Below are 13779 nucleotides of genomic sequence, written 5' to 3'. Positions count from 1 at the left end.
AAAGAAATTCAACAAAACAATCCGTCTGCTTAAATGTAGCGTCCACATTAACAACAGTGCAGATGCAGGCTGGGAAATGCCCCGAGAGGTCTTCATTGCTGCAGTACAAAGCTGCTTAGGGCTTTCAGAGCCGTAATGGCCAACAAGCAGCGAACGTAATTTATACACTGTATGTTTTCACAGGAATCAGAGAGGGGGGAGAGCAAAGAGAAGGTCGTCTGTGAACGAGGGGAGGTGTTATTTCTCCCTGCGTGTTCTCTCATTTGAAGTTGTGCAAGAGTTAGTCTTTTTTTCTCTCAGTACTGCCTTTTTCTGAACGTGCGTCTCTCTGTCGAGCAGCGAGGGATTTCTGTTGTGGGAACTGCTGCAGGAAGGAAAGTGCAGCTGGGAATTTCTGCCCGGCTAGATATCGCAGGCTACAGGTCTGTGGCGAAAAAAGGCACGAAAGAGAAAGATGGCAGAAGAGCAAAGCAGATGAAAGTTTTGAAGCAGGGATCAGATGAAAGCATGGAGGGGGGGGGGAGGAGATTTGTCGCGATGAAGGAGCAGTGAAAGTGGACGAGACTGGAAGATGACAAGGGGACGGGAATCTTGTTTCCACGCCTGCAAGTCACACACACTCTTACACCTTTGAATCTACACATGCCCACTCACAGTCCACCATCGGCTCAGCCTGACACACAAACACACACTTTGAATGAACACTGGACTTGGACCCGCACACACACACATTGCATCAGATACGCCAGCTGGACGTGGTTTCATTCAGTCTCCACCTCTTCCTGCTGCCAAGGGCTTCGGAGTGTGCGTTTAATACACCCTCATTGCACTCTTAATCTACTAACCTGCCATTGGATGTTTGTGTACACACCTGCACATACACACCCACAGAGGACTCACCCTCTCTTCTCTCACACACACTCTCAGAGCAGCAGGTCGCTGGAAACAGACGAACTGTCAGCTGCAAACGCACACTCAGTTGCTGCCAAGGGAGGAGGAGGGAGGAGGGAGGAGGGAGGAGGAGGAAAAGAAGAAGTGAAGCTGGAAGCAACAGACAGAAACACACAGAGAGAGTTGGACCAACCTCTGAGTGTTTCTCTCTCTGCCTGGCTGACTGTGTGGGAGATTACAAGTGATGCCTCGCACTCTGAGGAGCAACACATAATCAGGACTTTTCTTAGCTTCCTATATATTTGAAACTCTCTGCTTCAATGATGAGGAGGGACCGTCTCCTCTTAGCCGCGACCCTCACTGCCATCTTCTCCGCTGACCTTTACTTTGTCCTCCTGCCAAAGCTAAGGAGCGTGGGTCTGGGGTCCGGAGACTTTTGCCCATGCGGTCCGGACAACTTCACCCTTCCCAGGCACGGAGGTCTCGCCACCCCACAGCTCTCTAACTGGAGTCTGTATGGAACCACATCCGAAGCCGCTGATGATGGGGGGTCGAAACTGGAGAGGCTCTTCTCCCACCCTCTGTACAACATCGAGACCCCGGTGCTGGGCTCGGAGGAGAGGCTGCTGCAGGCGGAGCAGCTGATGGATTACTACAGGAGGAAGGTGGCACGCTGGGAAAGGTCAGTTTCTGTTGTCATTTTCTTGATTTTTAAAGGTCACCTATTGTGCAAAGTCCACTTCTTCATGTTTCTTCTTCATCAACATGTGTCCCCTCTTCTTCATGTCTCTTCTTCATCAACATGTGTCCCCTCTTCTTCATGTCTCTTCTACATCAACATGTGTCCCCTCTTCTTCATGTCTCTTCTACTCCTACATCAACATGTGTCCCCTCTTCTTCATGTCTCTTCTACATCAACATGTGTCCCCTCTTCTTCATGTCTCTTCTACATCAACATGTGTCCCCTCTTCTTCATGTCTCTTCTACATCAACATGTGTCCCCTCTTCTTCATGTCTCTTCTACATCAACATGTGTCCCCTCTTGGAAAGGATCTGATGAAAGAGCTGATCAGATTTTGGCCACTTTGTGATGTCATAACGATTTTTTGGCTTGTGTAACTATTAGCCAATCAGCAACCAAGGTAACCCCCCCCCCCCTTATCACCTGAATCTCCTCCGAGAGCACCATTGTGTTCTTTGTAACCAAATCTCTCTCAGAGGGGCTCCTTATTTTCATCTAAAGTAACAGACAGAGAATTAGCACTTTTGAAACAAGGCTGAAACAGAGGGGATTATGGGTAATGCTGCAATGATCTGTTTGGTGTCTCAGCCAATCAGAGACAGGTTTTGTATATATCTGAGAGCTATAATATATTGATGAAAAACAGTATAATAGGGGACCTTTAAAACCTATTTAGACATTGCTTATTGGTTCACAGTGCATGATGTGCAATGGCTGGCAATTATTGAAACACGGCATGTGTTACTCAACTGTATTGTGAAAGAGGAGTTCATTCAGGCTGACAGATATCACTCTGGGACGCGTTGGGGCTTGACTGTGGTGGAGGGGCCGGGTCACCGACATCTCGGCCAAACCCACTGCAGATATACGGAGTCATGGGAGGGCCATAACAAAGTATGAAAGAGTATGGGCAGATACATTTTGAAATATAAAGCCAAGTATAATAGTAAAGTAAACATGTTTTGGGAAGCATAAAGAGAAAAAACTAGGTCAACAAATATGTTAGAAAAAATGTAGATATAAATATAAATAAATAAAATAATAAATAAATATGGAAACATAAAAATAATACAATCATAACAGATCAAAGTGAACAAAAAGACAAATTATTACAATTAATAATGTAATAATAATAAAATACAATAATCTATTTATTGAAATGTTTGAGATATTCTTGAAATATATATTTATTTTTAATTGAACTTTTTTCATCGGATTATTTCTCCTTTTCTTCCCCCTGTTGCTTCTGCTTTTTATAAAAAGGTCCACGTTGTCAACCAACCAGCTCCACTCATTTAATTATCCCTCTTTAAATTGTCACATTTCTCTTCTTTTAAAGAAGTCTTATTTTTATTGGCATTCCTATGAGTCCACACAGACAGCCACACACACACATCCAGGCAAATAAACACACTTTTGCATTTGTTCGTGATAACAGCTGTGAACCCACAGATACACATCAGGATGTGTAGACAACTCTGTACGTCATAAAAGTCCAATGTCGAGTGGGCTGGTGGCAGAAAAACACTCACAAACATGTCATCCTGAAGGCTAGCGTCTGGCACGCTCTCTTTTAAGGTAAACAAGGATTTAAAAACGGCTAAATCCCGTCTTAATCTGTGGGAGCCTGAGCTGTCTTTGGCTTGTGAGGGCTGTCTGTCTACCAAGACACAGCGCACTCCCTCAGAGATACACAGAGTTTGGGCTCTCACGATGGAAAAAGAGAAGAAATATGAGCAAAGATCGTCTCTCTGCTGCTCCTTTTTACAAATGTGCACAAAACAACGCCAAAAGGCTTGTTTTAAGACTTGCGATATCTTGCAACAGCATCTCATCACTGCAACAAACACACCCAGGAGAGCTTTTCGATTGCTTAAATGAACTGTGAAAACCGCTTTTCATGGCACGCATAAGAGGAAACAAGCTGAAAATATGTTTTCTGCTAAACCTGTCTATGAGTGGCTGGCACATATGCAAAAACAAGTTACCCTTTATAACACTTTCCACTTACTCTTTAGTATCTTGTGAGTGACTTCACACTCTTTGCTCTAGTATCTCGGCACTTCATGTAGCGTGTGCTGAAGTTTGTTTTGGTTTGGAGATGACTGTCCCACTCAATGTGGTCAGCTCTGGCAAAGTGGTGCCGCTCTCCCCACAAACGTATTTGTTTTGGTTTTAGATTATTGTTGCTCAGGATTTAAGTATAGCAGAGAGAAGGGGAGGCTTTCAAAATGTTTACAGCGGCTGTTAAAAAAAATAGAGAGCTCATAAGACAACTAATAAAATGTGATATGTGAATGCAGAATATAGCTTTAGGGACAAATAAAAGTTAGAGTTCATAATAACTTCATTAAATATTCATTGCTGTGTTTTCATATTCTCTTTCATTTCACATTCTTGTAAGAGCTGCTGCTAAGAAAACCTGTTGGACGCACTTTGCCTTGGGTTTCTGGCACCCTTACCACTCAGGCTCTGGTCTTTCCAAATTGTTGTAAGAAGTGATTCCTAAGCACTGGGGTTACTTTTCAAAGCTTGGCAATGCAGTTCAAGCAAGAACCCTTTCTTAGTCAGCTGCCTCATTGTTGTTTATGTAAAACATGCCTTTCAAAACCCTCTGCAACAACAAAATACTGTAGATGAAAACACATTCCTCTAACTGATCTGTTAAAGGGACATTTCCCCCCAAAAATGCAAACTTACCCGTAGTGCTATTTGACAATCTATATTGTTTTGGTGTGAGTGTTGGAAATAAGAATGTCTGCCTTTTCTCCAACGTAATTTAAAGTGGACCTATCATGCTATTTTTAGGCAATAGCATAGGTCTCAGATATATAAAAAAAATATAAAAAACATGTCTATGAAGTGTTTTGCTCAAAATACCAAACAGATCACCCATTCTAGCCATGCCTCATATCCCTTTATTTCACTTCCTGTTTCAAAAGTGCTGATTTTGGGTATAAAGCTTTAAAAAAAAAAAAATTGATATCAAAATATTTTTATTTTTATTTTCTGATGCTGCGTGAGTTCCCCGACACACCGGGGACACATATTTATGTACGGTATAAAAAAGACATCAAAAAGTGCATTTTGCATGATAGGTCCCCTTTAAATACTTGGCACACAAAAAGTACAAAACATATTTAAAAGATAGATCGAGTAAATCTAGTTTTGAACAGTTTCACGCAAGACCTATTTTCTTGCTATTGCACCAAGAGTGGTTAGTGCCTACTTACTGGGTCTAGTTTGGATGAAGTAAAATAGTTCCCTCATCAAAATGCTAAACACAAGGTCTGTGAACTATCTTCCTTACTCTTTCAAAATATGTATTTGGCACGTTAAACACAACAAATCAAGTGCATGTAGTTCCATTATATTGACAACTCGTCTTTCTGTAAGAGCACTGCAACTCACACCCAGACAATCTAAAAAATATGAATAGCACTAATAATAATAATAATAATAATAATAATAATACATGACACTTATATAGCGCTTTTCTAAAATGAAAATATGGGGGGGCGGGGTGGTCAGAGTTTGAATGCAGTGTTGAACAGGTGGGTTTTGAGGGATTTTTTTGAATGCTTTACTAAGACATAAAACATGTATTTTTGATTTTAGGGTAAACTGCCCATTAAAGGCTGTAACATCACATGAATGAAAGTCCTACAGTTAACCTCCGCTCCTTCTCTTACTCCTCAGACATATGCATCTCTACAGCGAGGCAGCGGCTTTGTCAAACACCACAGTGACTGAACATGAAGTGACCTTTGACCCTGAAGCCAGCTGGCTGAAGTTCCACTCAGGAATAAACAGCTACGCTCTGTACTCCCGCAACGACCCCGCTATCCCCAAACTGCTCAAAGACATGCAGAAGATGTCGGTCATTAACGCAGGTGAGCGATGGATAGACGGATAAATTACTATAAAACATCTGTAAGTCTGGGGGAAATGAATGGTGATTGCTTCATGTTATCGGGAGCCACCATTAAGCTTTGGGCCATTAAGTAATATAGCACTTTTCTGACTTAGTGGATGCTAGATTAAAGAAGCTAATATTCTGGCTCTGTGTCAAATTCCATGCTGTGATAAACGATTGATGTTAAAGTGTAACTATTGTACTTCTCAATTACGAGCTGACGGACTTTGACTTCTTGCAGATTACACTCAAGATGAGAAGGCCCTAAAAGGAGCGTGTGATTGCACCCAAGGTATGTTTTTTTTTTTTAATCTTCTTTGTGTTCCATTTCTGAATAGCCTCTTTGTTTGTGTCTCTTTGTTTCTCTCTCTGTGCTTGGCGGCACCGTCAGACACACTGCGCTTTGTGATAGCAAGGATTCGTTTGGCATCGAAATCCAGATTTGTCTAGTCTGTGTAAGACACTTGCTCCGGGGCGAAAAAGCAGGCGTTCGGTTGTGTTCAAAGGCAGCGCTCTTAATTACAGCAAATGTTTGATGTCGGTGCGCTCAGAGGGAAGCCGATGTTTCCAGGCGTCAACCTACACACCAGCCGCCACCTACGCTTTCTTCTTCTACTGTACCTCTCAGCAGCAGACAAGCCAAAGCAGCAGATAGAATAATGGATGGTTAATGGATAAGGTTAATTTACAAATCCACTTTGAATAGATGTGAGCAAAAACACTGGCAGATATGGTGGATTGAGTGGTACTGCTGGCGAGAGCTGTTGGCTAAGTATAGGTGATAATTAAGGCTTTCGGATAACAGGTACAAATGGATGTGTAATGGCTGGGGGCTATTGGGCGTGGGCCTTGGATCAAAACGCAGACCACCTACAAATATCACTCAGAGAGACACATAACAACTAAGTAGAGATGTAGAAGGGCCATAAAGAGACACAGAATGAGTGAAAATAATTACAAAATGACCAAGAACACACAAAATGAGGCAGAAAAAGGCCAAAGAAGAACCGCAAAACCACCAGAAGAGACACAAAACAACAAAAATAGATGTTTTGCTTCTATGTAGGAGTGGGGGATATATCCATACTGCTATACTATACTTTTTATGTAGAAATGTAAAAATTCTGCTCTAGCTTTTTGATATAAAGACCTTAACATATTGTATTTATACAGTTTGCTGCTTTCTGCCATGTCTGTGTCTCGCCAACAGTGGAGCGGCTGACCACAGAAACATTGTTTACTGCCAAAAAGAAATTCAACAAAACAATCCGTCTGCTTAAATGTAGCGTGTGTGTGTGTGTGTGTGTGTGTGTGTGTGTGTGTGTGTGTGTGTGTGTGTGTGTGTGTGTGTGTGTGTGTGTGTGTGTGTGTGTGTGTGTGTGTGTGTGTGTGTGTGTGTGTGTGTGTGTGTGTGTGTGTGTGTGTGTGGTAGGTCTGGCCTACTGCTGTGACATAATATACAGCCATACATAGTGAGAGAGCATATGCTGTGTGACCAACCCCCAATTACTTTATCACAGGGAACTGGCAGATCTTGAAAGTGTTCCAGTTCAAAATGGCCTCTGGGGCATTCAGTTCAAAACCAAACACTGACTCTGATGCTCAGTGTTGTCAAGCTATCATTCAAGTTTCTACATAAAAGTCAATGTTGTCTCTCTTCCTGCCGCTCTACTGTAGTTGTGAAGCCCAGCGGACATCACCTGAAACTGGCTCTGAAGATGCAAAACTTTGGAAAAGCCATGTTCAAACCAATGAGGTGAGTCCCTGAGGCACTGCTCAACACACACATGTGCTCTAATGCATGCACACTTTCATTTTTTTTTAAAGCCATAAAAACACCAAATACAACAGAAACATAATAAAAGGTGGACAATTCAGTCAGAAAAGTTGTGATAAGCCAACATTTTAAACTTGAAACATCATGTTAATAATTAACCTTTGATAATATTGTGTAAATAAACCCAACGCCTATTAATTAATGTTCTCACTACCTCTCTTCCCCAATGCCCTACAAACAACTGAGTGTCGTTCATTTGCCAATAAAAACAAACCAAGGTTAAGATGATTGACTGATAACATCTTTTCTTTTTAATTTCTAGACATCGCATTTTTTAACATACACATTCTCTTGTCAAGTCGTGTTGATTTACGGGGGGATTAATCTTCTCCTACCTGTGTTAATTATACTAACTGACATCTTGCGTGTGTGTGTGTTGTCTTTGTGTTCTCTCTGTGTGTGTGTGTGTGTGTGTGTGTGTGTGTGTGTGTGTGTGTGTGTGTGTGTGTGTGTGTGTGTGTGTGTGTCTGTGAATGTATGTTTGTATGTGTGTCTGACCCTCCCCCTGCAGGTGACCTCTTCCCCCTGCATCAGACAGGTTCCTGCAGCGATGTATCCCTTCAGTCCGGACACCGTCTCCTGACTCCTCAACGCCACCGTCTTCATGCAGGTCACATGCTCCCACTCCTCAAGGTCAAACCTTAGAGAGACACAAAGGAAGGTCAGGACATATACAGGCGCCTCATGTCTATTAAAACAAGGTGTCTTTATTGATTTTTGCTAACTTAACTAATTGTTTTTCAAAGAGCGATCAGATGAAGCGAAGGTTTTACCGTGTGTTGGGAATGGTTTCCCAGCTGACCGGAGAGATGAGCTGGATGGAAAACCTCTCCTGCTGAGGGTTAATGTAACGATCATCTGCAGAGACACACGAGAAACAACGGGACAGTGTGTCAGGGTTAAAGTAAGACTACGAATCAGTGCTGATCAAATGTCACAATATCAGAGAACTACCAGCTCACTACACTGCGATTAACACGGTAGGTTGAAGTCTAAAAAGGGGTTGAAGTGCTTTACTAAAAAATAATCAACAGTTGAAAGTCAGCTAAATTGTAACCCTTGTAAATCAGAAACAGACATACTTAGCCAAAGAAAATAATTGATGGTTATAAATAAAAACATAAATAGTGCTTAAATGTATTAATAGAATCTAAACGGAAATAAATTAGTAGCTAAATGAAATTATGAACCAGAAGTGTGTGTGTGTGTGTGTGTGTGTCTGTACGTCTGTGTGTGTGTGTGTGTGTGTGTGTGTGTGTGTGTGTGTGTGTGTGTCAGGCAGCAGAGGGACGAGGAGACTCCTGAAGACTTCTTCTACTTTGTTGATCTCCAGAGACACAACGCAGAGATCGCTGCCTTTCACCTGGACAGGTGCGGTGACGTCACTCGTAACGCTCATTTATCACTTAATTGCTTTTCCTGTTTTACTACCATCTCTGTTACACTCTGTGTGTTTTAATTGGTCTCTCAGTTTATTTATGGGGTATTGACGCCTGGGGGGAATTTTAGAGATTGTGTTTCACATCTGTCATTTTATTGGCCCTGGCTCTGGCTCTGATGCCCGCTGAAGTGCAGCAAATGTTTTTGTTTGGGCCTTTTCATTTTAATGGCACGATACGTGACGCAAATTTAAAACCAAATAACAGATTGGAAACAAGCAAGTCAAAATGAGTTATTAATGGCTTCCAGCAATATAACATACCAAAGTTTAAAACTAGGATTACAGAGAAACACATTCATACATCAACATGTGAATTCATACTAGTAGCATTGCTCTAAGGATGGCAATGCCTAGTGACATATTTAATTAAGTATTGGATGGATTGCTATGACATTTGGCCATCATAAGGTCACTACTAAATGTCTTCAGTGGCCAAATAACTACTACGCTGATGACATTCACATCAACCCCAGCTATTCTTTGTGTTTAGTGCCAATTAGCCAGGGGCCCCAGGGATTTTGGGCCCCATGAAAATATATCACATTGGTTACTTAAACATTTCTTTCTTAATGCTCTAAAATTGTTTGGGCCCCAGTCAGTCACGGGCCCTTAGAATCGCCCTAACTTTTCACCCCCTTACGGCGCCCCTGCAATTAGCTAATGTCAGGGTGCTAATACACTCAACTATGATAGGGAACATGGTCACCATTGTACCTGCCATGAATACACATGATAGCATTGTCATCAATAGCATATTTAAGCAGGCTGACACTGTGTCTGTCTAGTGTCGGTACTGCTCACAGGGCTTTGAGATATATCTATAAGTATTTTTAGAGGAATGACATGAAAATGTGTAATCTTAAACAAGGTCTTCAACAAGTTATATCAAAAATAACATCTCCTTCTCCTTCCTTCCAAAGATTGCAAGACGTTTGCCCAACCCAGTGTTTCCAAACTAGCTGATCAGTTTAAACCACACGCAGTGGGCAAACTCCAGAAAACACACGCATCGTTTTGTAATTGCACATCAGCTGAGGGGAGGTGATTCACTCTGAACACAGTCATCTGAGCCAGACAGTATCATTAAGGAGCCACACACAAAGATAAGTCATCGCTTCAACCAAAAAAGACAGTAAACAAGAGGAGTGCCACGTCAACACTTTCATAATTACCTTGTATATCTGCTCTATTAGTCTTTAAATATTACATTTTAAGTCTGACATCAAACACTACAAATGTCTTTGCCCTTTCCTATTTTTAATCTATGGCGGTGTGTTTTCAAATCCGTGGCAGTGCGTTGTCTCTCTCTGTTGTGTCTGCGTTTGCTGCCAAACCTTTAAAATCATCGCCAGAAATCAGCAGTAGGGGAATGCTGAGGATCTGAGAAACATCCATTGAGCTACTCCCACTGATTGTTGTTTGATTACTGTTTGCGACACATGACTGAAATAGGGCCCTCGGGGGAGGTATAAGCTCTTGATAGTGTGTATGAACACAGCCAGCTAAATTATACAGCGTAGAGACTGTCAGTGGAGTTCATTCATTGATAAGAATCAGTCAAAATAAACTCCAGGCTGCTGTGAAACGAGGTGAGGAGATAGAGATAAGGATAGTATTCTCCTGACATGACTCACATGTATATTCAATCACTGTAAGCATGAACTGTAAACTTTTCCTCAACCAGGAAACCCCTTATTAAAGGTCCCCTACCAAAACAGATCATTGCAGCATCCCATAATCCCCTCTGTTTCAGCCCTGTTTCAAAAGTGCTGATTCTCTGTCTGTTACTTTAGATGAAAATAAGGAGCCACTCCCCACGCCCCTCTGAGAGATATTTGGTTAAAAAGAACACTATAGGCGCTTTCACACCAAGTACTTTTCCCAGGAATAGTTCCTATTGTTTGTAGTTCCCGGAACTATCTAGTAAATCGTGTTCACACTGGACTAAGTCCCTGAGGGAAGATTACGCAAATTAAGCTGGTGACGTCGCTTCTTCTTCTTCTGCTTTGGGTTTAGTGGCAGGCCGCAAACAACTTCACGGTGTATACTGCCACCCGAAGTCCCCGGCCGGAAGTCCCCGGAGTTGGGGACTGGCTTCAGTAGAAGCTGCTCTACTGAAGCCTTCCGAGTAAATCGCCAGAATGCCGACACCTCCTCATCTCCACCGCTCCCATGTTTTCTTTTGTGTTGCCATAAGTTATTCTCTCTCCGTTGGTGCGCCGGGCTAATGTTAATGCTAATAATGCTAATGTGAGCAAATACACACAAAAACTTCACAAAACTTTTCAGAGTTTTACGGGGCGTGGTTTGCAATTAACCCAGCCAATCAGAAATGGGAACCTTTTTCTCCCCAGGAAAGTACCACCTCTCTAGCAGGGACTGAAAAGGGGAGAAAAGGTTCCCGGAAAAAAATATATTTTTGGTTTGAACGCAAAATCACAGGAACTAGCGGAACTATTTCTGGGAAAAGTACGGGAAAAGTATTCCGGTGTGAAAGCGCCTAAAAATCGTTATGACATCATAAAGTGGGCAAAATCGAATCAGCTCATTTTCAGACAGGTTTTTGTATAAATGGATCAGGACAAAAAGAGAGAGAATCTTTTTTCCTGATCTTCTTTACACAGAGGGGACACATGTTGAAGTATACAATACATGGACAATTGGATTTTGCATAATAGGTGACCTTTAAGTAATTCTCATTCAATTATTTTTCAGGATCCTGGACTTCCGGAGGGTCCCGCCGGTGGCTGGCAGGCTGGTGAACGTCTCAGGAGAAGTTCTGCTAGTTACTCACAACGAAGACCTGCGAGCTGTGTTCTTCACTTCACCTGGTAAAGAACCAGCAGGTCTTTTTAAAAGGAATAGTTTGACATTTTGGGTAATACGCCAATTCATTTTTATTGCCAAGAATTAGATGAGAAGATTGATACCACTCTCATGTCTGTACACAAGTATGAAGCTAACAGGTCCAACCATAGCTTTCACTTAGCTTAGCATACAGACTGGAACAAGTTGTAGTCTTACAGGGCATTCAAAATCCAACTAACCATGATTTGAACAAACAATATATAATATGTTACTTAGTGAGCTTTAGAGGTGATTGTTGGCATTTTTAAACCTTAGACAGATTCACGCTAGCTGCTTTCTGTTGCTTCTTGTTTGAATTTAAGTCGCTAAGGCCGCTATACTGAAGGTCAGTCTCACTACTAACCTCTCTAATAATAATAGATCTCGAAAAACACATGTGAGACAATGCAAAAAGTTAGTCTTGATAAATATTTCGTGCCACTATCCTTTCACTTTAAATGTGTATGCCAAAACATTAAAAACGTAAAGTGTTTTTATTTCTGGCAAGGGTTAAACTTTATTAAGACCATCATGCTAAAATATGTGTTTTTCTTAGCAAAGCTTTTGTTTCTACAGTGTGTCCCTATATCTTTTTCCTTGCATCAAAAGAAACCTAAGGCTGTTTCTTTGTTCTGGTTTAATGTTCTTTAGTTAGAGGGAAAGCCAAGCAGATCAAACAGCATGTAATTGTAAGTGAACATGAAGCTCATTTTGTATTCCACCCTTTCATTCTGCTCTCTAAACAGCCAACAACACATGTTTCTTTGCCAAGTGCCTGTACGTGTGTAAGACAGAGTACGCAGTGTGTGGAGGACCAGACGTGCTGGAGGGGTCCCTGTCGGCGTACCTGCCCAGCCTCAGCATCGCGCCCCGCATCTCCATCCCCAACCCCTGGACGCGCTCCTACACCTTCAGCGGGCGAGAAGAGTAAGAGCCAGTACAAGTTTTTGTCAACAGCTTTCAAATCAAAACTGCTCCACCTGTTAAAAATCTGCTCAAAGATTGTTGGTCAACCCTGTCAGAGACGTTATGACTCAGCCTAACAACCTAGTGAGGCTGTCCAACAACATCATCTGGGTCCCAAACCATGTTCTGAACAGCGAATATGAACTGCTATCATCTGATCAGAGATACAGGGTCCCACGATTCAATAAAGTCAGACTGAAGCATCCTTTGTGCTCCAGTCAATCCTCACAGTCAATACAGAGCTGATCCCAGATCAAATGCACGCTAAAGGCTCTTTGAGCATGTTTTCTCTCAGTGATTGTGGTGTTATGTTAAATGTTTGTTTTTCATGTATTGTGTCTTGATATTTGTCTGTTGATGTTACACATGGAGCTGCTGTGATGCAAGTCAAATGTCAGACTTGATCTGACCATTAAAGGTCCCATGTCATGCTTTTCCGGTTATTACCCGTCCCCTTGTGAGTTATGAAGGTTTTTATGCATGTAAACGGTCTGCAGAGTCAAAACCCTCAAAGTACACCCTGAAGCGAGTAAAACTCTAACACAGAAAATACCTCTCCTCGTTGGAGATACGTTAATTTCCATTGATTCTTCCGGGTACCGCATGATGTCATGCGTTACCCGGAACCAAATGGACCAATCCGTGGAGCCGTTAAGTTACGTCCGCGGAGCCGTTACGTTAAGCCCCCGCTGATTGGTCCAAATTGACCAATCCACGGACTTCCTCACACACACACTCAGTGCAGGCAGCTCTGCTGATCTCTCCTCCCTGGCTGCAGGCTGATAACAGACAGTTGGGATTGCGGAAATTCTCTCTGCAGACCCATTCTCACAGCGTTTATCAACCTTTTTCTTACTCAATATCAAGCCACACTTATTGTTTTTACTTCGGCTGTGACTTTGTGTGTGCTCAGGGTGAGTTTGGCTGTGTTTTGCTGTCGCTAAACAAGGAAACCACAATCCACGGAGCTCAGCGTGATTCACAACATCCCGACCAATCAGAGCACACTGTGCTCACAGGGAGGGTGGGGGCTGGAGCTATTGGAGCTACAATGAGCCGTTAAAGGCAGAGAGTGAAATTCAGTGAATACACGTAGTTTACAGAGATGCTGTATGAGAGACCAAAGTGATTTTGGAAAA

The 13779-nt window shown here is 42.3% G+C and overlaps 1 protein-coding gene across 1 annotated transcript in view; it reads left to right on the top strand.

The window, feature by feature from the left end:
- The first annotated feature begins 183 nt into the window (after window positions 1–183).
- Window positions 184–13779, top strand: part of fam20a (FAM20A golgi associated secretory pathway pseudokinase) — a 27577-nt gene continuing 13981 nt past the window's right edge. Inside the window, exons 1-7 of the mRNA XM_010783190.1 lie at window positions 184–1573; window positions 5333–5526; window positions 5791–5841; window positions 7227–7305; window positions 8665–8757; window positions 11543–11658; window positions 12421–12606. Coding sequence (XP_010781492.1) covers window positions 1212–1573; window positions 5333–5526; window positions 5791–5841; window positions 7227–7305; window positions 8665–8757; window positions 11543–11658; window positions 12421–12605 — 1080 coding nt within the window. The 5' untranslated portion in view covers window positions 184–1211 and the 3' untranslated portion in view covers window position 12606. The remainder of the gene's footprint in view (window positions 1574–5332; window positions 5527–5790; window positions 5842–7226; window positions 7306–8664; window positions 8758–11542; window positions 11659–12420; window positions 12607–13779) is intronic.

The sequence above is a fragment of the Notothenia coriiceps genome, unplaced genomic scaffold (assembly GCF_000735185.1).
Source record: "Notothenia coriiceps isolate Sejong01 unplaced genomic scaffold, NC01 NC01_scaffold00024826, whole genome shotgun sequence".
NCBI lineage: Eukaryota > Metazoa > Chordata > Actinopteri > Perciformes > Nototheniidae > Notothenia > Notothenia coriiceps.
The sequence above is the reverse complement of the archived record's forward strand: the minus strand, read 5'-3'. Positions and strand labels throughout refer to the sequence as shown.